The 26,133-nt window shown below is 42.2% G+C and overlaps 1 protein-coding gene across 3 annotated transcripts in view; it reads left to right on the forward strand.

The window, feature by feature from the left end:
* The window catches only part of FGFR2 (fibroblast growth factor receptor 2), an 80,929-nt gene that overhangs the window by 29,139 nt on the left and 25,657 nt on the right, over positions 1 to 26,133 (forward strand). For all 3 annotated transcript variants that reach the window (XM_041461441.1, XM_041461440.1, XM_041461442.1), the window contains 3 exons: positions 4,626 to 4,749; positions 21,634 to 21,824; positions 24,401 to 24,545. In XM_041461441.1, coding sequence (XP_041317375.1) covers positions 4,626 to 4,749; positions 21,634 to 21,824; positions 24,401 to 24,545 — 460 coding nt within the window. The remainder of the gene's footprint in view (positions 1 to 4,625; positions 4,750 to 21,633; positions 21,825 to 24,400; positions 24,546 to 26,133) is intronic.

Raw genomic sequence — 26,133 nt, forward strand, 5'->3', positions numbered from 1 at the left:
CTCCCATTCAGTGATTTTTGCCCTTCTCAGTGCTTTTTTAAAAACAAAAAAAGCACCAATTAAGGAAAAAAAAATCCCCAACCAAACTAATCCTGTCTTGGAAAATAATAGTAACTGTTCTGGTAGTAACCAGGCTGTTATTTTGAACACTTTGCATCTGATGAAGGGGAAATGAAGATATCACTCTTGAAGACCATGAAGGAAAATGTGTGTTTAGAGAGGCAGGATGGAGATACCTGGTGTCTGCTTTGGGAGGGGGATCTTTGGTGGGGTAAATCAGCTCGTGTGGGGCTCTGTGCTGGCACTGCTAGTGTTAGGGAGCTGGGTGAGATCATTTAGAGTTGTGCCCATTAAGTGGCACAAATTAAACTTTTGGTCATGTGTATTAAATGTATGCAATTTCCTAGGTATGTATGCACTCTGGGAAGGAACCACACATGCCTGTTCCTAAAGCCAGCTGGATGTGTGAAGTCTGTACCTCTAATTCTAAATCATAACTTCTTATATATCTTTAGTCCAAAGGAAAAAAAGAGGGCACACAGCTGAGGATTTCAGACTTTCATGTTGCTCCTAAAGACATTAAATTTTAAATTATCTTGTAGAATTTACTTACCATTGTTGAATCAACCAAATCCGTGTATATTCTATATTCTGTCATTTTGAATAATCATCTTTGAAGATGGAAGCTTGTTCCCAGTGAATGGGTGTTAAAGATTGAGGACTACAGAGCTCTTTTTTTTGAGCTGTGTCCTCATCCTGTTCGAGGGGCTGGATGAAGTCACTGTGGGCTCATGCAAAATTATACTAGAATAGAGAGAATTGTATTTTCTTGACATCACTATGCCAATGAACTTTTAATCAAGGAGTCCTCAGGAAGGATTGAGTCTGTCCATGCTGGTCTGTGTTTAACCAGGTATCACAGCAGCTCATGCTAAATCTTGCACATTAGCTTGTGTTGAATCTGGGTGTTGCTCTCTGCAAGGCATGTTTGCTGCAGATATTCACAATATTTGGGATAGAATAGCTGGATCCAAACCTGGCCATAACTGACAGAAGAGACAATCATCCTTTGAAGCCTTAAGGGACAAAGGGAAGGGAAAGAAAATGTGAGGCTTCCCAGTAATCCTTCAGCCACCTCTTTCCTGCTAAGAATGAGAAATCCCTTGGTGTATTGTTTTTATCAAAATCAGATAGTGGCTGTAGCACTTTGTCCCTCGGACTGGGGAATGTCTTGAGTCAATTTGCACTCAGGCAGGCAAGCAGGAGGGTGTATGTTCTGGCCAAGATAGCTTCCAGGGCAGAATTCCTGCACTGTGACTAATTCTGGGTGGTGAATTTCAAAATTGATCCTTTTATGATCTTTCGAGATATACCCAACCTCCTTAAAATAAAGAGAACATGAATTATTGAATATCTAAATTTTTTTTTACTCTGATTTTTCAAAGTGATGATAACTCTTGTTTGTGCCTTTAGAGGCATTTGATATTTTCTTTGAGTTGATAATCTAAATCCTCTCTGAGACCACGGGAGCCTTTTCTTTCCTGTACACCACCCAAAAAGCAAACGCACTTCTATCAGCTGTTACTGTTTAAGCATTAACACGTGTGTGTTTGCACCTATGCATTTGGATAAGCCTCATCACTGCAGTTGTCTTAAACACATTCAAATTCAGCCAGGTAAATACAGAGTAAGAAAATTTATGATTACAGGAACAACTGCACAAGCCTGTGGCCTTTGCCAGGGGTGTTCTGTACGTGTTCTCTTTGTCTGAGCAGTACTCTCACAGTCTGAACTGTGCTGCTTTTGTGGACAGTTGTATTTTCATTTCTAATCCTTCTTTCCTTTGAGATTAGTTTAAAATGGATCCTTTTGTAGCTAAGTGACAACTTTTCATGACATTATCTCTCCAGTGAAGACATACATTTTAACAATGAACAGAACTGTTCACAGTTCTTTACGGGATACTCCAAAAGCAAATAGTTTATATGAAAAATTCCTTGCCCTTTCCCAATTCTCTGACCAGTATTCCTTGGCTTTTTGATTCCAGTTTGATTCCCACCTCTAAGCTATAACTTAAGAATGCAGTTTGTATGCATTTGATACTGATAATTCAGTTTAAAAATGAAATCTTTTGGAGAGATTGTTTGGAGGAATTATTTAAACCTTGATGGAAAGGATTTCCCCCCAATAAAGCTGTCAGTAATTTGCCAGAAGCGTCCACAGCTAGTAAGGAAAACACCTGGACTAAGGGGTGTGGCATTTCATGTAAAAAAGCCACGTTACCAAAGCCTGTGTTTCAAGCTGTGTGGGTGCAGGGATGTGGCTGGGCTGTTGCATGTCTGAGAATGAAATGTTGAATTTGGAAATCATCAGCGAGAGAAGAGGCTGCTCATCCCCAGCAAAGGGGGTTTTTCCTGGACTTTGCAATGCTGCACTTGTAGCTGCAAAGCACTAAGCCAACAATCTCATTGGATCCAGAGCCCTGACATTAATCCAGTTGTCTGACAATGTGTCATAACTGCTTTGGACCTCTACAGCAGTTGTTTAGCTTAAACCAAAGTGGCTTAAGCTGTTGTTTTGTTATAAAGATATTATCTCTGCCCATGCAGTTACAAGAAGGGAAATTGCACAAATACTTTTTAATATTCCCATCCAGTATATCCACTTGCGGCTGTAAGTTAGTTATGTTTTTTTATTGAACATAAACAATTCCTTGTGTTTTCCTGTCAAATTAATTACCTGCAGCTTGTTTACAATTTTTATTTGTTTTAACTTTTGTGGAACTATGATCTGGTCTTCCTGTTTTACAATCACATTGACTAAAAACTTGCTCTGATTCCGAAAAGCGTGTTTTAGCTTGTAATGGCAGAAAGTTCAGGTCACTTTCACCAAGTGTCCTTCAAAATAAATCACAAAGAAGTATTTAATACTCAAAATATGTAGCTGCTGTATTTGTTATTTACCAACAGTTTATGACAGCATTTCTTCCTGACCCAAACTTTGACTTTCAGAATTGCTTAGCAGAACAATGAGATGTTAAAATAACTGATAAAGTCTTTCTATTTCTATAAACTTATCTATAAACTTTTGTGGAGAAAAATCAAGATATCATTTTGATGAAATCAATATAGTTGTTTGACCATCAGTACGAGGGGCCGAGGAGAGAAGCCTTAAGTTTGGGCTGGAGATTTTGAAGCTGTGTCACACACTGCTCTGACATTAGCTTAGCACCTTCTCCTGCTGGAGTCTTGCCCACACTTTCTTTGCTTTTCAAAGTCCACATGGCCAGTCATTAGCTAAATATTATTAGTCCACAACTGAGCAATAAGAGACATATCCAGCTATTGAGATAATTACTAACTGGGGGAATTAGGAAAGCCAGGAGCTGCCTATAGAGAGAACTTCTCTTCCAAGCTTTGAACTGAAGGCATTTTTACCTCCAGCAAGTGCTCTTGGCACTGGGATGTGGCCCTGTGCAGCTTTTCCTGCTGGATAAGGACCTACAAAATAGTCAGGCACGATGCAGGATTTCATAGCTATAGTTGTAATGATGTTTTAAGAATGTATGGTTACTGGAAGCGTCACTGAATGGTCCATAAATTTTGCTGGTGTACAGCACTGAATTACTGCTTTCCATTTGGCTGATTAAAATGACTGTAGCAGATTGTGTTTTATTCCATTTGCTGAAATATGTACTTTGCAGTTGAAGAATTGTACATTGCAGCTACAGAGAATGTTAAGCTTTCTGAGCACTTTGTCAAAAATGTAATGCTAAGACAAGGAATTAGTCCATAGCCAGCAAAAGGTCATTTTGGGAGCCAACTTCTGATGCAGGAAATATATGTGTGTACAGGATGGCTCTGTATCCTTCCAGTACTGGGCTGGATCCTATTTTCTGTGAGACCAAAGCCAGTGCTCCTTTGGAGTTCAAATAAGAACAGAATCTGTACCTTTAATAAATTCTGTCTGAGAGGGATTCTGTGAGAAAATGTATATCCTTATTCTCTGTTTCCATGAGGATTTTTTTCAGGCATTTTTGATGAGGCAGCATGATTCTAGGATTAATTTCTTTCTTGGGGCACCCCAGAGCAGCAGGAGGTTTGGGGGAGGAATCCCAAACATCACCCCTCAGTTTCTCTAAATTGTGAGCTGTGTCACTGAGCTTTTAGGAAGGATGGAGACCTGGATGTTTAGGGAATCCTATCCATCCTGTGTTGCTGATGGGCAGCTATTACCAGGTGGCTCTTTGGAGACAGATGGGGAATACCCTGAGGGTGTGCATTCACTTTTGAGTAGATTGAAAAGTAAAGCCCAGTAAGACCACTGCTGCTAATTGGTGCCATCCTGCTCAGCCTGGGAGGACTGAGTGTGCACTGACATCTGCAGTGCTTGGAGCAGGGGCCAGGTAGATTTATAGCAGAGGGTGTGAAAGCTTTCACTCTGCAGCCATGCTGTTCTGGGTCAAGCATAAATCATTTCAGCGTCCAGAGCTGCCAAACGAGAGCAGAAGAGGCTTCCAACTGTGGATTACACAAGGATAACTATTCAGGGAACAGTTCTTTTGGAAGGGGAGAGGGTAAAACTCTGCTTGAGAAGATCCCAACCTGTCTGGTTCCATCCCCCAGGTCCGTAACCAGCACTGGAGCCTCATCATGGAGAGCGTGGTGCCGTCGGACAAGGGGAACTACACGTGCATAGTGGAGAACCAGTACGGGTCCATCAACCACACCTACCACCTCGACGTGGTTGGTAAGTGAAGCTCTCATGGGCAGGACACTGTTTTTCACTAATGGCTTTCTCTATTAAAGCGTTTGGAACTGAGCTGCTACATTCCCCGTTTATTTTGGAGATGATTTCGCAGTATTCTAAAGATAAGATTTCACTGCACAGCCAATTGCTTCATAACTTTATATATTCATCTGTCTCACTCGTGCCTGTAGGATTAATCTACCCCTGCCTTGGCAAAAAGTGTAATATCCATGTGCAATATCCACCCACAAGTTTGCCATGACGACCAAATAATACATGCTGATGCAACCTTAATCATTAGTATTACAATTTAATTATTACTTGTACGATTGTACTAACACAGACTTTAATAACTGCAGTTATGAAAACTGTCAAGCAATCCTTTAGAGTCCTGTTATTATATCTGAAATGATTTTTTTTTTTTTTTAATGGAAAGCTAGATATTGACTTTGCAGCTAGAGCAGATCTGGAGCTTCAGGAAGGGCAGTTTGCAATCACAACAGTCTAAGAGAGTTCTGACTGGAGCCTGTTGGGTGGGCTCTGAGCAGTCCCCAAAACACAGATGATAAAAGTTCAGAAGAAATGTTTTACCTGAGGACAAATTCTAAACAGCTGTGTGAATTTTTCAGTAGTAGCAAAGCTGTGATTATGCAGGACTATTAAACACAGGCTTAATAATATTACCTTATTAATACCTAAATCCTGCTGACTTTAATAAGGCTTACAGATATTTATTTAAGTCGTTAGCTAAATTAGAGCTTGAAATCTCAGGAATAATTTCTGTTCACCTCTAGTCTTTCTGATTAGCCTGGATGGGTGTGAGCAATTTTATTGACTCTGAAGGCATTGCTGTCCAAAATAACCAGTGTGGCTTTTCTTATAGGACCTTTAGGGATCAGAGCCATGGTTTCTGAAGTGTGTCTTGAATGGGCTTTGCTCTCTCCAGCTTTGTGAGGTGATCTGAGCATTACAATCTCTGTGAATAGAACTTTTGATCAATCACTATTGAAAGCAAAAATTAATTTGATTATTGTATGCTATTTTTGGCTGGTGACAGACAGCCCAACTCCATAGATTCTTTGTGGAATATCTTACTGTAAGGACTTATAGGACTTAAAAGGTGACAACATGGTAATTTCCCTAGTTCTTGATTGGTTTTACATGAGTAAAAATATATCCCTTGTGCATTGTTTTGGATGGTCTTTATAAGTAGTGTCTTGTTTCGTCTGAGACCACCTAAATCTGCAGAAACACCCAAATCCAAGAGAAAACAAAGTGCCAGCTTCTTGGGTGGCGCAAAAGGAAAACATTCCCTGTGAAAATGCCAAGGAGAGCTAGCCTTTGTGGAGCAGAGGAGAAAGATCACTTTGGGATGAGAATGCCATCAGACCAGAGCCCCACCACCAGCCCTCGTCCTTTTAAGTCTTCAGAGCCTGTGAATCACCCAGCTCACCTGTACTCGAGTTTGGGCAGTCAGCACTGAAAGCAGTGAGGATTTTCGTGGCCTTGGCAATATTTTGTCTCAAAGTGAGCTCTGGGTATGGTTGAGGTGAGCTGGCAAAGCCATTTCTGTTTGAACACTTGTTTAAACAAAATTTATGGAGGGTGCAGCCACAACGGCTGCCAGGGATGGGTGTCAGTTGTTGTAGTGAGCTGTGTTCTGCATGGTGTGGTCCTCTGCTGGCCACCTCACCCAGGGCTCAGGCTGCCTGCAGCGGCTTGCCAGGCTCTACAAACCTTTCCTTGCTGAAATAAAACTGGTTAAAAATTCCCCTTCTCTACCCCCTCTTCGTTTTCCTGTCCCAGCCTGGTGTGTTTCATGTTGGCCATAAATTTCTTCACCCATTTTTTTTTTTCCTAGCAAATGTGTTCGTGGATGATGCAGTCACTTGAGCAAATATTTGTTAGAAGCCCTCTCACCTCCTCTCCTGCTTTGAGCTTTTTGAATGTCTTGCATTGAGGAATATTTTGCAGAAGTTTATTTTTCCTGGCAGTAAATTATAGTGACCTGCATGAATGAATGGAATGGTAGTAAGGATTATGTCATTTATTTAAATGTCTAGTCCTTTCCTATAGAGAGGCAGGAAAGTAAATAATGAGGTTTTCAAAAGTGATGAGAGGTTTGGGGTGCTGGGTACCCAGCTGATGGCGCTCAGAGGACCCTGCTTTTGTCCTGTAAGAAATGAAAACAGAAGTCCAAAAATTACTTTTGCAAGACACAACCTGCATTTTGGAGTCCTGCACACTTAGTAATTTCACCACTCTTTTTTAAAAATTTCATTTGATGGGTTCAAGGGTATAATTGTGAGTCTGCTTGAAAACCTGTGCATGGGAATGTGCACCTTGGGTTGAGTTTAGTGTGAGTCTCTCAAGAGACTGGGATTTTCACCTATAGGGGGGGTTGATGTTGGAGTTCTCAGCCATTCCTGTGTGGCTGGAGGCTTGCAGTAATTGTGGAGTATAAAATTGCTGAAGCAGTAAATTAAGATTGGCCAGAAGGGGAAACTCTGACAGGTTTTCTAGTTGAGACAGTTCTACAGAGCTAACTTTATGCCCTTTTTTCTGTTTTCATATGAATTTTCAGTTCCCTTTCTCTGTTTTCATATGAATTTTCAGTTCCCACAGGGTTGTGGAGAGTTATGAATGTTTGTTTAGAGGCAATTGCCGACTTAGACTGCATCTTACGAACTTCAGGTCGTAATTTTAGGTCAAGTTCTGTGTAGAAAACTGTCAGTTGAAAGCCTCTGAAATTACTTTTCCTATATGGTTTAACTGGTTCCAGAGCTGATTAAGTGTAAGTAATAGCAAATGGTATTAAACATGGTAACATATTACACTAACATGAGCATCTGACTATATGGTGTAATGTAGAGAACCCTCTGATTATGTCACAGAGTTGGGAGGTATCCCAGCAAAAATCGTGCCAAATAGTGACACAATGCTAGTTAGGAATACGCCAATAACTTTCCAAACCTTGAACTCTTTTGACAATTAAAAGCCTGGAGCCAGCAGGGCTGAGAAGTTTTCAGTCAGAATGTAGGTGTGAAGTATTCTCATTTTTACCTTGTAATTACTTGCAAGAACTCTTAAGAGTCAGCTCAGATGGTCTTGTTCAAATTTACAGACCTGGCAAAACCCTTGCACTTTTTTTTTTTTACAGTGGAAGTAGAAAATACAGAAGGGAAAAAAAAAGCAGCAAGTCATTGGCAGCCTCTCTATTGCACAGGATTCTTGTGCATAGTGACTGTGTTAGCAGGGAATGGCCCATTCAAGTTGGCCAGGATGTTCTGTGCTGGACAAAGTTATTCTTTGAATGTTTGGGATACCCCAATCAATGGCCTTTTCCTTCCTTCTCCATTTCCAAGTGGGGATTGAAGCAGGGCTTTGCTCAGGGACTCAGATGTGTTTGCAGTAGTGGCAAATGGTGGTGATACAAAACTCCACCAGGCTGCTGTGAAAGGGAGATGAGTCGATTTTAGCTTTTTATTAGAGTAGTACACAGAGGCTTCAATTAATATTGGATACTTATTGTCCAGGGCAACATGCCAGCACACAGGAATTGCTTACAACAGGAATACAGCAAGGCCAGGAGAGGGAAATGTCACTGTCCATTTTAGAGATGAAAACCCGAGCTGTGGAGTGATGAAATTTCTTGCCCTGGGTCACACAGGAAGCTGGTGACAGAGCCAAGAAGCAAAGCTGGTCTTTGAATCCTAATCCAGTACCTTAATTAAAAGAACGTTCTTTCCCTTGTATAGCTTAGCCCATTAGCTGTTTTTTACATGCAGCTCAAGTGCCTTTTCTCCTCCTTTGTATTTAACAGTAGGTAGAAACTTGGGTTTTTATGGCAAGCTTACTAATAGACTAACTCCATTCTCAGTACACACATATAAAGTCGTGCAGTCTTGAGGGAGAAGGAATGAAAACGATGTGGTTTTCACTCATGAGTTGTATTGTAGTGAATCCTGGTTGTAGGAAGCAACGTGGGAATGCAGCCACTGAGACTTGTATATAATTAGATCACTCTTGGATGGCAATTATTGCTGGAGTACAATTTCAGCAGCAGCAGTTCTGTTTGAGCATGGAGGAGCTAATTGAATTTGGGTTTTAACGGCAAAAGAAAAAAAGGTTACTCTTTGAGCAGTCCTGCTCCAGGTAGCCATTTCTGCCCTATTTAATGTTGTCATCCAGGGAGACAAAAGATGGTTTGGTTTCAGGTGAAGTTTGCCACGTTATCTCATTTACTGGGATTTATAAGCAGCTGCTATAGCACAACACCTCTACCAAGAATATATGATGACCCTGCTGTTTGCTATAAAAATGAATATATTTTCGCAAATTTTTTTTTTTCAAAAGAAGCCCTTTTTTAGCCAGGTTCATACTTTAAACAGTTTCTAATGTGCCTAATAGCCATGCCTTTGGCTCTCTTTGCTGAGGAGGGAGCTCCAGGGGTGGCAGAGCACCACACAGCTGTCCCTTAACAGTAATTCATATTTCCATATAAAACCAGTGTGAGAGTAACTTCTCACCCAGAAAGCATTTTAAATGACTCTCTGTTTAAAGCTTGTGCCTCAGAAATCTCATGTATGAGTGATTTTACTGATGGCTGTGCAGAAAAACACTTTTATTCTGAACTCTTGGTTGTTTTATAGGATATATTTTAGGCTATTATAAGATATCCTACTTGCTATAGGATAAATTTTGTTCTTTTTTTTTTATGGCACGCTGTTAAAAATCTTACTAAAATGGAATCAACATTTTGCTATTGGTACTTCACTGTTTATGTTTCCCTTCGTTTAGACAGAAGGAAAAACTTCTGGTTTTGCTTCTAGTCGAGTTTTATTTTTGGGCTTTCATGTGCTTTCCCAGTCTCTAGCTGTGAACATGGCATGAGCACATATTTTTTTTTTTTTTAAAGACATGTTTCCATTTTGTCATTCCCAAATTCATAAAAACATATGGATTGTTGTTTGCCTTTTGCTGAGGCTTGTTGAAATAAAGTTCAGTATTAGTTTGACTCAAGTACAGTTCTCCCCTTAATTTCCAAAGAATTGTTTTTAGGACTCGGGTTACACACGAAAAAAGGAACTGACACCAACTCAATAACATGCCTTGGGTGTTGCATCATTAAAGTCTGGCAGGAGTTAAGGGCAGGTATTACAACCAAGCCTAAACTTGCATTTCTGGCAGATGTTCTTGTAGTTGTTGACTGGCTCTTTACAAGGACAAGCTTTGGCTTGATGTCTTCACCCCGGCGCTCGCGGCGCGGGGCAAGACGAGGCAGGGACAGAAAGCACGAAGGAATCCAGGCTGATGCCTGCCCTCAGGTATCTGGTTAGGCTGAGAGGGAAGATGCTTTTATTTAATGTGCTGATAAGCCCAGAGTGTGGACTTTACACCTGGCACCAGGTTTTTGGCAAGGCGTGCGCATCTCAGGAGGAATTACGCAAATTGTTTAGCGCTGGGGGCTGTGTGGTTTGCTCCTGAAAACAAAGCCCACACTGTGATGGTTCAGCTCAGGCAAAATGAAAGCTTATGGGCTCCCCCCTCCACTTCCTTAATAAGGTAAAAATATTCCAACCCTGTAGTTTTATAGCATTAAAGCTTCTGATTTCATTGGAGTAGTCTGGCTAAATTACATTTTATGGACAAATACTGGTGTCATTACTTCATCTGCTGGGTGAACAGTGAATTTGTCATGTTTGGAATGCTTCCTGCAGAGTCTGCTGGGGAGGACTGGTCTCCCTGTCCCACTTTCTGTCTTATTACAGCCCCAAGGCAGTTATTTCTCTTTCTTTTGATGAGTGATGAACAGGATATTGTTTCAGCTCTGTTATTATAATTTTTAATCATGCCTTCTAATTTGTGTTGTATCCTACTTGTGGAAGTGCAAGTAGGAATTTGCAGGAGTTGTCTGAAGATGCAAACACAGGACCGTTGCCTTGTTAATGTGCAATTGGCATGTGTCAGAAGCCATATCTGTGACTAATAAGTGAGACTTTCTGACCTGATCCAGGCTTTTCTCACAGCTTTATTAGTGAAAAAATGGAAGTGTAATTGGCAGTAAATTGGTAAAGCTATGTCTTAAAAATACAGAAAAAAACCCAAGCTAAGAAAATTATTATAAATATAGAAAAGTTGTAAATGAATATGTAAATGTAAAAAGTTGTAAGTGTGCTGTGATACAGGTTGGATGATGACATATTGAAGACAAACACAAGGTTTACAATCCAGGAGAAAAACAAAATTAAGGTCTGTCACCAAGGTGAGAAAGGTGAGAGAGCAAGGAATCTGGCAGTAGAAAAGCACGGACAAATCAGTAAAATGTAAAATTCTGTGTCTAATAAAGAAAAAGGCTTCACTTAGAACCTTCATGTTGGTCTCCTCTCCTCTCTCTGCTGTGCAGACCACTGTGTGACCTGACATCCAGAGGTGGCTGTGATTTACAGCTTTTGAGGGTTTCAAGCCATTATGTCATCTTTGGATTGCTACCGTTCCTGTGGTGCAGCTTCCACAGCTGGTGTTCCGTTTAAACATAAATGGCACATTAAAAATCAGAGTTTGGTAAACACGTTTGAATATTGAACTGCTCTGTAAATTTAAGATACTGGGTTTATTTTTTTCAGATTGCTCTTTAAAAGGTAGCATGAATATGTTGAAATTGTTGACTTTTCATGAAAGTAAAACACTGATACTGTCAGAACTTCAGCAAAGGGAAGAACCCAACATGACTGGAATAAAGTAATTTAACATTTTTGCAAGATGCTAATAAAAGTCTAAAATTACGTATACTTTTAGGGAGTTTTTAATCACCACCACAAATAAGGTGATCAAAGCATCAGTTGTTTTGTGTATTCTGCATTTATAAATGAATCTCCATGCATTCCTTAGTGTTTATACCTGCAGCACTGTTTCTGCTATTCACTTGGATTATGTGCATTACCAAGCAACATAATTTCATTGTAGCAGTTGCTTTCCTTTGATATTTGTGCACCCAGGTATTTATGAGCATACCTGTGTCTATATTCGAGTGAATATTCCAGCAAATGGGTTTTAATGCCCCAACTGCTCTTCAGTGGCATTTTCTCAGAAAGCAGCTCTGCTGCTCAGCCAGAGGCTGTTGGTGGTGCTCCTGTCTGTGCTTCCTAGGAAGCTGTCCATTTATGCTGAGAGGCAGGAAAATGGGGGTGCAGGAATATTGTGGATTATCCCCCACAAGCCTCACGCAACTCTTCCTTATTCCTCACCATGGGGTGGGGGAGAGATTCAGAACGGCAGAACTGAGGACTCGTAGGTTGAGATAAGAGCAGTTTAATAATTTAAATATAATGGTAATAATGAAAAAGAAAATAAGGAAAAGAGAAATAAGACTCGAGAAAGTCAGGTGATGCAAATGAAAAACTGTTGCTCACCACTGACTGACCGGAGCTCAGCCAGTCTCTGAGTGGCTCCTGGCCAGCTTTCCCCACAATTTATACACTGAGTATTTGGTCTGGAATATCTCTTTGGTCTGCTGGGGTCAGCTCTCCTGGCTGTGTCCCCCCCAGCTCCTTGTGCCCCCCTGTTATCTCTGCTGGCAGGGCAGCACGAGGAGCTGACAGGTCCTTGACTGCATGTGAGAGCTGCTCAGCAGCCACCAAACCATCAGTATGTTCTCAATATTATCTTCATCTTTAATCCAGACAAGGCACTGTACCAGTGCTAGGAAGAAAATTACCTACAGGACAAGAGCTGTGGAAAGTTAATAAATCAGCTTTGCAGTTCTGGAGCACCAAGTTTGTGTCCAAGCGTGGCCAGCCTGTGAACGCTGTGGCATCTTGTGAAATTTACTTGAATTTACCCAAATTACTGGAAATAAAATGATGAATATGTAGAATCAGGGTCTTCCTATGAGCAGTTTTCAGCACCTGGCCCAGCTTTCAGAACAGTGGACTGTGTGTTGCAGAAGGGAATGTGATGCTGATGGAGGGATGTCTCCAAACTTCACCAGCAGGGAAGGGAAGCCCAAAGGGCTCAGTGGGGGCTGACACAGACATGTCATGAGGCTGAGCCAGGACTGTCCAGCTCTGAAATTCTGGGTGCTGGAGCTTCTTTTCTGCCCTGAGACCTGCACAGTTGGTATGGTCAGTCAGCTGCTGGTTGGCTGTGTCTGGCAGGGAGCTGGGGAAGGGTGAATTCCACAGTTCTTCCAATAATTTCACACCTGCATTGCTCAATAGAGCAAGTGTGCTGTGTAAGAAAAGGGGGGAGAAGTGCAGAAATGTAAGGAGTGCTTTTAAAGCTTTACATAATCTTTTCCATTTTACTTTAAAGGCAGAGCTGTTTTCAGGCAAGGAAATTTGGCAGATGAGAAATCTGTGGTTGGGTCACAATACCAGCAGAAATAATAACTCCCCCCGTGTGCTTTATGGCATCCCTGGGTGCACTGGTGAGTTAAAGCCACTGCAGCTGGGAGAGGACATCATCCCTGTGGGAGGGATGCAGTTTGCCAGGCATGCAGTAAACCTTTGGCAAAGCCTACTGGAGAGCCCATTCCAGTGATGCTGGACCCAGCATTGTCTCTGGTTATTATACAGCAGCTGAGTGCTGGGAGCTGTGCACAGTACAAAGGATGATATCTCTGGGTGTAAAAATTAATGCAGTCTCTGGGAACAGCCAGAACAATAAAATTTTACCACTTGTCTGTGAGAAGTCACAAGCTGTTTTTCATATTCTCTTGTAGCCTTTTTCTTTTAGGGTACCCTGAAAAGAATATCAATGAAAATTGTAGCCTCTCATTGTTCTGTTTGCCATAATTTTTTCACACTAAAATAAGGCCTCTCCACCCTTTGTTCAGACATGTATGAAGCATTTGCTTATGCATGCACTGCGTGAGGGACACTGCAAGGGAGCTCCAAGATTAGTTTTGTACAACTCTTGCTGCTATGACTTTTTCTGCTCCTTGGGGCTGATGGAGCCCACGCTGTCAGCCTGACAATAGGGCTTTGCTTTTAAGGACAAACTGGTCTTAAAATCCTGTTGATAATTTCATGTTTTAAAACAAGAGCATTCATGTTTCCTGCCATAGCCTCAGGCTTGCTGGATGTCCCTGTCTCTTTTAACCCTCAGATATATGTGTGATTTGAAAGGACAGCTTTTAACTAGTTCTGATTCTGACTTTTTTTTTTTTTTTTTTTTTTTTTTTTGTACTGTTTTTATTTACAATATGGGGGGTTTTATTATGACCAAATGTTTGGTACTGTTTTCATTGACATCAATGTATCAAGCCAAATAGGTCAGTCTTGCTTGCTGTCTCTTCCCCACCTTGTTGCCCCGTGAGGAAGAGGTGTAAAGGTGTGCAGAGATGGATTCTTTAGCTAAAATGCAGATAGGACACAGAGCTGAAGCTCTGCTGTAGAGCTATCCAAGGAAGACAGATGGGATAACATCAGTGGGAGCACCTGCTTGGGAAAGAGTGCCATTACTTAAAATTAGAGGTGAAGGTGGTGAAGCCTAGGACAAAGAGTTTGAACACACCTGCTTAACTTCTGTAAAGATTTTTAAAAGGCACTGCCTTTTACTTAGCTGGCCTCGGTGAGTAGAAGGGCTTGAGTGTCTCAAGGAGGGTGGAGGGAGTGGCAGAGGCTTTGCTATAGGTTCTGCTTTGAAATATGTGACAGAACTTTAATCTTTAGCATTAGAATATTTTAATAACATTCAAATGTTTAACTTCTTGTGGAAGTATTTAGTGACAGCAAGGATATGTGGAGTCTGGTTCCCTGCTGTCTCGCTCTGTGCTGACTGCTGGTACTGCCCAAAAACCAGAGCAGAGCTGGGGGGTGGGGCCCAGAGTGAGACACAAAGCAGCAAGAAGTGCCTCAAATTTGTGTAAAGGGCTTTTAAATTAAAGGACAAAGATAATGGTGATGGAGGTTGGCCCCAGGTCCCTGTGCCAGATTCCCTGGACCTCCAGTTGCAGCGATGCACCTTTGAGCTTTGGCCACCAAAATGATTTCTTCAAGTAGTGTTGGGCCAGTAGGAAGTGCTGCTCATGGAGACTTCTGGAGATTCCTGATGTACTGGAGCATGGAGTAGCCATGAGCCATGTGTTGGCTAATACCTACTGGTTAAAAGATGCCAAAATTTGTGAGGTGTGATATCATCAGTACTGTAGTGCTGGTCTGATCCATAAGCTGTTCTGCAAGTCTGCCTGAGAGGCTCCTGTTCTTTATCAAGTGTTCTTGCCAAGGATGGTCTTTATCTCTTACTGTTTTATGACAGTGATGTTAATCCTTCCAGCCTCCAAGCATCTTGTGATTTTGCAGAGTTTAGGAAGAGAGCATCATCCCTAACTTGCTGTGGGCTCTACCTCGGCGTGTGTAAATTACCCAGGAAGTGATGATTGGAGGGGTTTGTCTGTGTGTCTGTTTGAGTGGAACATGACAGCTGAGCAGCACTTCTGAACCGGCTGTAAATAACACGCAGTGCCTCATCTTGTGCAGAGAGAAACCCAAAGTGATGTGCAGCTGGTGGAGCTGCTCAGCTCCTGGCCCATGGATGTGTGACATTAATTAGCAGAGGTGTTCTGCCTGCACCTGCTTGGTTCTTTCTGATCTTCTGAAAGAGCAGCCAGCACTCAGCCTTTCTCCTCCATGCCACAGACCAAACAGTGGAGTCAGGAGTGTTCTGCTTCCAGGATTTCAGAGAGCACAGGTTCCCCTAAGCAATGGATTTGTGCTGGGGAGAGGAGGCAGAGGTTTGGCTTGGCCCATGTGCAGCAAGCGACCTTGAAGGAGGAAATTCCTGTGGGGGCTGGCATCTCTTTGGTTGGACTCCTCCTACACCTCTCCACCTCGGGGTGTGGAGTGCAAGTCTGGTTCCAAACAGGGTCCAGTGTATGAACTCGGATAATGCTGGATTTATGGAGAAACTCAATTTGCAATTCCTCATTCTGGAGTTGCCCCTGGAACTCACCTCAGAAAGGCTCTCTGATTCACAGAACAATGATTAATCCAGCCTGAGTGCTTGTGAATGGATTTGCAGTTAGTGTAGGTGGGATCTTTCATGAAGTATGGCAATCCTTGTTTTTCTCCTTTCAGACTGGTTCCTTTGCATTCAGCTAGTACAGGATAGAAACCTGAAAGTCACCTTTCACTGAACAGCAAGGGTTTAATGATCTTATAATCTTTCTTTTAGTGATTGATATTTAGCCCAAATAGATGCTGATCAGGCACTGATGTCCTGTGGCTGGCCCCTTGACTTTAGTAAATGCTCCAATCCTGTAGCAGGTACCCACATCACCAAAAACAGCACCAGAGCCAGCAATAACAGCACCTACATATACAGTCTCTCCAGGGATGCCAAAAAAGGAGCACAGAGGCAGAGTGGCTTGCACAGATGGAGGGAGTTGTTCCCTCAGACTGAGACTGGAGTGATCACTAGGGCCACTTCTGAGAGCAAATCCTGTTTCAGCTTTGAGGTGTAACGGGTGTGCTGTGGGAAGCTGGAGCTACACCTGAGAGGTTACACCTTCCTGCCTTCAGTGGTTAAGTTACCTGGAAAGTTACCATGGAAATGCCCTTCCTGATGGAGCAGATTTGGTAATCCCGTGGGTAATGTTGGATGAGGGCACCAGGAGAGGACTCTGAGTGTCCCAGAGATGGGTGACACTGCTGGAAAGGGCTCTGAGTGTCCCAGAGATGGGTGACACTGCTGGAAAGGGCTCTGAGTGTCCCAGAGATGGGTGGCACTTCAGTGGAAATGGTGGGAAAGTGCTGCTTGTTGGTGAAACACAGGGGTAGGAATGTTTCAGTCCAAGCCTGCAATGAAAGGGCTGTGGTTAATTTTTTTAAGGCTTGCAACTCAATCTTGGAAGTTTACAGTGTGAAGCCAAAGCCAATGCAAGAGGCTGTGGTTACAGTCTGGCCTAAAATGCTGGAGGATGCTTTTGAGACCCATAATTTACAGCATAATTAGCATCTTCCAAAGCAACAGATGTTGCAGCATCTGAAGGAAGGTGGCTGGGAGTGAATAGTGTTTTATCCAAACAGGGTCCAGGCTGCTGCTGAATGTTTCCCAGGCTTGGAGTCAGGCAAAATAAGCAACTAGAGCTGAGGGTGCTGTGCTGACCAGGGCAAGGGAAGAAGAGGGTGTGGCAGGTCTGTGTTTTCAGTGACAGCTGGAACTACTTCATTGCTCATTTAGTGCTGACTGAATGTACAGAACTTCTACCAGGGGCTATTGATCCAGAACTGGTGCTCAGAGGCATCATTTGAGGGATCCCTCTGTAGTTGCTCAGTGGCAGCCATCAAGATGAGTTCTTAGAAGTCAGTAACATTTCAAAACTGTGATTGAAGGCTCTGATAAATGTGTCTAGCTAAATATTAGGTAATTTTTTTCTCTCTCATTTCCCCCCTTAATTGAGGATCTCTCCATTGTCCCCAGAACTCATGCTTGGTCTTGCATTTGCTATTAAGCTTTTATTTTTCTAGCCCACACTTGAATCCCACATTTGCAAGGAGAGGAAACAAGCACATTCAAAAGCAGAAAATAAGAGTAGTTTTCATTTTCTTTTTTTTCAATGAATCGGATGCCTTATGCAAAGCCCATTGAATTCCCTGTGAGTTTTCCCCCTGACTTCAATGGGCTTTGGTTCTGGCTTTTAGCTCCCCTGAAAGGTCCTGAACTATCTGTGCTGGGGTGACAAGGAGGCTTGGAGAGACAATTCCCAGAGCTCTTCTCAGCCCCTGGCACAGCCAGGTTGCTAAGGAGACTTGGCCTGGCCGAGGTCCTGGAGCTCCCCCCTTCCGGGGTTATTGTCTGCTGTCCCTGCCAAGGCTCTCTGGTGGCAGCAGTGCCACTCTCTCAGCCACAATCCCTCTCCACTGGCCTCTGGCAGCAGCAATTCCTGCCCTGCATCTCCCCTCTGCCGCCTGCTTGGCCAGCAGCCTCCCTTCCCATGGCTGCTCCATCCTGCTCCAGGGCTGGTGTCTACAGGTCTCCCTTGGCTCTGAGGGCTGGGGTTTGGCCCCTGCCACCCACCTCCACACCCCAGCATCTTCACCTCCTACGGCTGCATCACTTTCTTCTTTCTCTCCTCTCTCCGTTCCTCCAGCCAGCAAAAAAACAAAAAAACAAAAAAAACAAAAAAAAACCCAACCAAACAAAAAAAAAAAAAAAAAAAAAAAAAGGAAATAAAGCCAAGATGGGGAAGAGATGAGTCCCTTTTGTAAGAATCCTCTGTTCAGGGGCTTAAATTCCATAAGGAGCCAGTTCTCAGGATTCCTTGTGAAGTGTGTAGGCTCCAATAGTCATTTCCAGCAGAAGGACAGGCTCCCACCATCTCTAGGGGTCCTGCAGTGCTTGGAACTTCCCGGGGAGCTCCTTCCATTGTACCAGGTTTGCTTTTTTTTTGAACCTGTGGTTTTCCAGCTTTCCTGGATTCTTTGTAGTTTTGTCTCTTGAAAGGAGGTATTTTGAACTTTTAACATTAACAGGCTAAATGACAGCTTCCTCTAAGCCTTTTGGGCAAGGTCTCTTTGTCAGTCGTCCCTTCAGATAGCAACTCTGTTTGTCTACAGATAAATGAGCAGAAATGCTCAAGCCCTGGGCACTTTTATGGTGGTGTAAAATGTAGGTGCTTGTGGCCTTGAATCTGATATATCTCATGTGAGCAGTCATTTTGACTCTGTGTTTTGCAGATAACTAATTCCTCAGATAGGGATGATGTTGGTTTTGTATCTATACTGCAAGCTGGTATCCTGTCTCTTATGGTGGGATCCAGCACAAAGCAGGTTGGGGGTGATTTTCTGTGTTATAGCATAAGTTTTTGACTTGATTTTATAACAAATTGTGTCATCAGTGAGATTGTAACACTGAAATGTCAGTGTTCAGGCAGCATATATTTATTTCTCAAGGTGTTTCTTCAATATTAATGAACAAGAGGAATAGTAAAATCAGGCACCAGAGCTATGAGATTTGTTGCCAGCTTGTTTTGTATGAAAAAATTGTTTTAAATAAGTAGAGATGTATCTGATCACAATGTTTTAGTGATGATCCTGATTATAATTATTAGGTAATGATAATATCACTTTCAGCAGCCTTAAAGATTTTTTTAAAGGCAACTTTGACTCCTTTGCTGGTGTTCAGTAAAAAGGAACACACTGTTTCCATCTAATATTAGTGCAGCTAGCTGTTTGAGTGATGATATCTGCTTACAAATGTACAGCTTGTATTTTAAATGCAGAATAGTGACGTGAGATTTATGAACATGGCTTTGACAGTACCTGTGCTTAACAGAGTCCTTAGATGTGTGTGGGTTTGCAGAGAAGTAGGATAACTTCAGGATGTTTTTGGATAACGTCCTGAAATGAGTATTTCCAGGAAAAGGTGCTGTACAAAATTAAGCTTGGTCTTTGGTAATTAGTGGAAGTTTCTTTGTAGCTATTTTCCCCATTTCTGAGTGTATTTTGTGGGCTCTTTGGACCCCAGGTTTGCCATGAAGCCTGCTGGATTTGCAACCTAAATGGTGATGGTTTTGTTCTCCTGTGCTGTTTGCCTGTGTGGGCACAGGACTACTCCTCTGTGCTGAAGCGAAGGAGCTGGTGAACACTGATCCATGTGTGGCAGGGCAACAAAAGTTTATTTTTAACACTTTTGCCTTTAGAGAAGAAATTTCAGAAGCGGCCGTACATATGTACTTGTCCACATGCACACACTTTAATTTTTTTTTAATGACATTGGGGGCCAAGAGTGTGGGAACTCTGCTTTTACTCCTTTGCTTTGCCTCCTCTTTTTTGGTAGAGGAAATGCTTGACAGTCATCAATAAAAGATTAAATCATTGATGGCTATCAAGATAAACTAAACACATCTCGTGTGTGGATGCTGGCATAGTAGGAACTTTTCCAAGATGTTTCAGGCCCCATTCTCTGGTTTGTTAAAGGGCAGAGAATAAGGTCACAAAGGAAATCAAACCCTGATGTGGAGAAATGAAACATGAGGCCTACTGACTTCTAAAAAACATTTTAAATAACATTCTCTAAGGTTTCATTTTATACCGAAGGCAGCTGTAATAAGTTTTGGAAGATGGTGTAAGGTTTCTATTAAAGGGAGATTTTTTCTTGCTGGTTTTGTACCCAAATGAAGGAATGAGGGAGATGGAATTAGAGCTTATTTAGTATAAGGTGAGAAACTAAAAGTTCTCTCCAGAACTGTAAAATAATAATTTATATGTTCTACTGCAATTTACAAATTAAAAAATATGAAACTGTTCCTAGATCTTCGAAAATGACACACATAGCCATGGAATAATTTAGTAACTGCAATGCAAATGCACTTTTGCCACAAGTAAAATAAGACTGCTGCTTTGTAGTGTGCTGCCAGCACAGCCTCAGTGAATAAATTCCCAGTAGATGTTTGCTGCATGCCAAATATATTGGACTGTATAAAAGATCCCATTGTTCAATGGCATCATTATTTGCTATTATACTCACAATGTTTGCTTGTGAAACAATTTATTGGAGACAAGTATGTTTAAGAAGGAATGCTTGGTTTGAAATTCAGCTGATTTGGCTTGTAATGTCAGAGCTTTTACAGTATATAGCCTCTAAAAATAAATATTTAGGTCTGCTATTTTTTACTTATCTTTGAAAGAATTCCTGGAGCAGGGGAGAACGGGGAGCTGAGGCTGGGGATGGCCAGTGAGCATTTCACTTCTGATTCATAGCATTGTTTAGGTTGCAAAAGCCCTATGAAATAATTGAGTCCAACCATCAAACCAGCACTGCCAAGGCTGCCACCAAACCACGTCCTCAGGTGTCACATCTGCACACATGACTTTTAGATGCCCTCCCTGGGCAGCCTGTTCCAAAGCTGGGCAATCCTTTTGGTCGGGGAATTTTTCCTGATATCCAATCCAAACCTCCCCTGGCACAACCTGAGGCCATGTCCTCTCATCCTGTCACTTGTCACCTGTGAGAAGAGCCTGACTCCCACCTGGCTAAAACCTCCTGTCAGGGAGTGAGAAGGTCCCTCCTGAACCTCTTTTTCTCCAGGCTAAAGAACCCCAATTCCCTCAGCTACTCCCCATGAGAGGCTGACTGAAAATGTGTGAGAAGTGCTTACGCCTGGGCATAGATTAGAAACTGAATTGGCTCACATTAAACACACTTCAGTTTTCCAGAGAGCTCTGTGTTTGCCTGTGTCTTGGTGAGAATAAGAATGAAGCAGTGTTTCTGCTGCTGTGTCTGGGTGAAGCAGAGAGTGGTGGTGGTGGCGGTGGCACTGATTAGAGCATTTTAGGAAGCTGAGCTGCCTCATTTGTACATCCTGCATGCTGAGGCTTCTGCTACTACTTTGAGAAATTGCTTTTGGTTTATTTTAACATATTTTAAAACAATAATTATTCAAAATTAATAATATTTATTCTTAATGTGTATAAATTTTTCTTTTTAATAATCAATTAATTAAACAAAAATAATCAACAATATTTCTTCTTAATGTGTGGAGGTCTAGTCAATTCAAGATATTATAGAGCTCAGAGGTAACTTAATTACGGTAGCTTAAAAAAACACAAAAGGAGATATTTTACCTAATTAGGTCTGAGTTAAACCATAGAAAATGAGCAAAGTGTTTAAGCAGGGTTTTCCCCTTCTCCCCCCAGAATGGCTATTCTTTAAATTACAAGTGTAGCACTCAAGCCATCTCCTTTGAACTGCAGGTTTTGTTACACGCTTTGGCTGCGGTGTTATTTCGGAGGAGTCAGCCAACAGGCTTACAGGGCTTTTTGGCTGGGGTTCACTTACAGTTTTCTTGGCAGCCCTGCTTATTTATGCATCTTTATTTCTCTCTCTCTCTCTCTCTCTCTCCCTCTCTCCCCGCCGTTCGTTCGTTCCCTGCTGGCGCAGAGCGCTCCCCGCACCGGCCCATCCTGCAGGCGGGGCTCCCCGCCAACGCCTCCGCCGTGGTCGGAGGGGACGTGGAGTTTGTCTGCAAGGTCTACAGCGATGCCCAGCCCCACATCCAGTGGATAAAGCACGTGGAGAGGAACGGCAGTAAATACGGGCCAGATGGGCTGCCTTATCTCCAGGTTTTAAAGGTGAGGCTTCGCAGATGCCGGCAGCGGCGATGCCTTCTTTAGAGCGTGGTGTAAATCCAAGGATTTTGAGTTCTGTGCTTCTTTTGAAAGTGGAGATGTTTATGTTAAAGTGAAATGATGAGTTAGATAAACATTTGCTTGTCTGAATGCTAACTGTGCAGCTTATAGACACTGTTTTGCTCCTTTTTACTTCCATGAAAAGTCCTTTATATATGAATGTTCCAGGCATGACTTGTTCAGAACAAAAATGAAAATCCTTCTAAAAAATATCATTGACATGTTTGCATGAGTAGAAAGCATCTAAAACATACCTGGGACAATCTACTCCATTTCTTTAATGTTTCTTCAACCTCTTGATCTCAAAGAAACGTGGCAGCTGCTTCCAAAAGCTTGCTGGAGGACTGGGCTGTCTGGATGCTGAGCCTGCAGAGGTGTCTGGTTTGGAGCAGTGTATTGGTACTGTCATTCCTGCCAGTTTGGAGCAAGCCTGACCAGGGAAACTGAAGCTTTCCAAGCTGGGTGGCATTGCCAAAACTCTGTCAGGCAGGACAGCCAGCTCTGTACCTGCTTGTCCCATGCAGTACCTGCCCAGGTGGATTCCTTTCCCCCCCACGCTGCTGTTTTCTAGCTCCTCGTGTGATGCTGCGGATGTGAGAAAACCAAACAACTAAAAGGAAAAAACAAAAACAAAAACAAACAAACAAACAAAAAAACCCAACAAAACCCCAAACCCTTCAATGTTTAGAGGCTGATGTGGAATATTCTGGTGCCGTGTTGGTGGTGGGACCATAGACAGATTGGTGTCCATTGTGGGCAGCAGTGACGTTGTTCTCCTGTGTTATTGGTCTGTTCTAGCACTCGGGGATAAATAGTTCCAATGCTGAAGTGCTGACACTGTACAATGTGACAGAGGCGGACGCTGGAGAATATATTTGTAAGGTCTCCAATTATATAGGGGAGGCCAACCAGTCTGCCTGGCTCTCTGTTCTGCCAAGTGTACAAGGTAACAATGTTTTTTAAAGCAAGCTGGAAAAAATGGTGCTTTGGGAGACTGCAGGCAGCTTGTAGGATACTCTCTGGCCTTGGTGGTATATGTGTAATCCTCCTTTGGTGGTGCAGCTGGTGTTACACCAGCAGCCATGGAAAAATTCCCACAATATTCTCTGTACCAGAAGCACTGCTTTGGTTTCTGTTTGCTGATCTTTATTCTCTCTTTGGTGTCTTTGTGTCTGTGTGTGTGTGTGTTGAACAGTTTTGTTGCTAATTCTGCATACTCTGCAGTTCACACAGAGGATACTCCTTGAATAATGTAATTACAGCCTAGCAGTGTGTATTTATATTTACACATAGGTGTGTATATATATGACCTGTTCACATAAAAACCCCCTGGAGCACAAGTCAGGTCAATTTAGTCACTGTGACTGTGCAGGTGGGGTGGGTTTTTCCAGGTCTTACTCACCCATTACTAACTGGGTTTTACTCAGCAGTAACAATAAAGAAAGGCGACCATGTGACTGCAGCCTACAACTAAATTTACCTCAAAATTGTCCAATAAAAAGGTATTTATTCCCTGATTTGTATTTCAAAGTAACATTTTTGAATGGAACAGAGATCAAAAGTAGCAAACATTAATTTCTCTAAACCTCCATTACTGAGATCTTGATGCTGATGCCCTGATGTACGCATCTTGGGGCGGCTGGGAAGTTCCAGGCCTAAGATTGACTCCATTTGTATGAGTTTGGATAATCACTGATACTTGGATTGGTGCACAATGTCAAGCAACAAGTCTGGAAGATGACCAGTAAAAACCACAAAATGTGCAAAGTTTTTTTCCCCTCAATCTTGAAGATGTAGAAAAATATGTTTTATTTTCATCTCCTGGTTCTCAAACCTTTGAAGTATTTTCTGTCCTACCTGTGAGAGCCACAACTGAACAAGATCTCTGATTTTTGAGCAAGAGTTGGGATACTTTTCACTGTGCTTCTAGGCAAATCATCAAATATTTCCAGATTTGAGATTTAAACAAGATTTGGCAACTCTTCACAATGTACAGTAGTAGTTACTACTCAAAAGTGCTGTGCAGTGGGTGATGCAAGGATCATACAATCTAAGACAGCTACTAAGTTGTCTTTTGGAGCAGAATTCACCCCTTTTTCATAATTTTTGAGTATGCTTTTATGGTAAATTCTTTCCTCTGAAACAGGTCTCTACACATGAAGGATCCCGCATTCTGTCCTACTTTGTTTTCTCTTTCTTTTCCTTTCAACTTTCTCTTGTCATAAAAGAAGAAGGAAAAAAAATTAAAGATTTGTGGGTGAATTTTTCCATGTCTTTTGATTGCATGCATGTTTAGGTGGTGAGTTTAGGTCTGGTGAAGGGTGTTGATTACTTTCTGAGGTGAGCTGGGACCTGTTGGTAAATGCCTTTTGGATGAGGGATTGTGGATGGGGAAGGAGCTTTGCATCTCTCCACCTCTGCCTCTACCAAGTGCAAAGCCCTGTGGCTCCATCTCCCTATCCACAAAAATTCTCTCAGTGTCTAGCTTTTTCTCTTGCTTCCCTCTTGTTTTTTTTTAGGCTGCCGGTGTTAACACCACGGACAAAGAAATTGAGGTTCTCTATATACGGAATGTAACTTTTGAGGATGCTGGGGAGTATACATGCTTGGCGGGTAATTCTATTGGGATATCCTTTCACACTGCATGGTTGACAGTTCTGCCAGGTATACACTGCTCTCTTTCTGTGGTTTTTCCTCTTTTTTTCCCCCCCTCCCCTTGTTGATTGCTGCAGAATTAGCACGGCTTCTGTCTAAAAAAAAAAAGACTTTTACAATGATTTTGGCTTTTTAAGTGCAGTTGTCTCAAGCCAGTGAGTTGTTCTGTCATGTGTTTGCAACTCCAAAAACCAAACAGCAACAGCAACGAAAAAGGAGGTGGAATGTGTGGCTATTGCACTTAATTGAAATGTTTTTACATTGTCAGAAATGCTAAGGAGCTGCATTTCCTTAGCACTTCAATGAGACAACTGAAAATCAGCCTGTAAATCGTTGTAAACTTTGTCAAGAGGATGAAATTCAGTTCGTTACAAAGTTTGGAACTAATTTGGCCATAGGTATGTACTGGCTCATTAAAATGCCTGAGCTGTTCAGTGTACTTCAATTCACTTTTACCTATCATGCAAATCTCTCATGGAAATTCCAGTTTCAATGCCAGAGGATCATGTACAGAAGCAGTGCCTTCCATATCTTGGGAATCGGCTCCGTGCATCTTTAAACATTGCATGCTCTGAGGAAACAAGTAGTCATTTGCTTCTACTGCAAAGCATGTCTTGCTGTTCTGGGGTTGATGATGTTTCTGTCCTTAAAAGAAACAAACATCAATGTGCTTTATTGCCTGAAAATTATTATCAGCTGTTAGAAGATGTAACTGTAGCTGGTTTTGACATTAGTCAAATTTTCTCATTTATAACTGTTGGCAGCTGCCTCAGGAGTTCCTTTGGAAAAAAAACATGAACCACCTGAGGTTTGCTGGGTCATCTTGTGCTTAACATTTATTAATTGTTAATCCTAAGTAAGAAGTACAAAACCTGCATGTGTGTGTTGCTGAGGCTCACAATGTGGGAGTTAAAGGTTCCCACTGTCTGCAGATAATTTCTTACCTTTTATTGAAATATATTGAACAAGGCAGCTTTATTCCATCTCACTCTGAACTGAACCCCGAGCCTGTGAGGTGTCACCAAGCAGGCAGAGCAGTGCTTGTGTAGAGCTTGCTTCTGCTGGCAGTGTTTGCATTTTACAAGTGCTTGAATTTTTTTTTAAACCAATTTTCTTGAACAAAGTATTTTTCTAAGCCTGGAAAGACACATGAAAATTTCAGCTTGAAACGTGCATTGCTTGCGGAGTGACCGCTGATGGCTGTGGAATGCTGTTTATCCGGGGGTTGAATCCCAGATAAGGGATTAGGGACACTGTTTGCACATATAACTGTCTTGAAGATAGCTTCAAAATGGTTTCAATCAGAGTAACAGCCCTGGAGAACCACTCCCTCCCAAATCTAATCTCATAGGCCAGTAACCACTGATGAGGTTACTTGAAAGACCACAGTCCTCGAAGAAGAGGGCTCGTTAATTAACGTGTTGCTGCCAATTCGCTTTTCACTTCAATTATGCTTTTTAATCCAGCACTGGGCTCCTTAAAGGACCTCAGGGGAGTTGGGCACCCAGCATGAAACACAGCTGGTTGAGCAGCTGGACAGCCAGCTCCTTGAAACCCTTTTGAAACCCCTAAGCTGAGTTTATAGATGATGGGGGAC

Source organism: Pyrgilauda ruficollis, unplaced genomic scaffold, assembly GCF_017590135.1.
Source record: "Pyrgilauda ruficollis isolate IOZ18807 unplaced genomic scaffold, ASM1759013v1 scaffold15, whole genome shotgun sequence".
Lineage (NCBI taxonomy): Eukaryota > Metazoa > Chordata > Aves > Passeriformes > Passeridae > Pyrgilauda > Pyrgilauda ruficollis.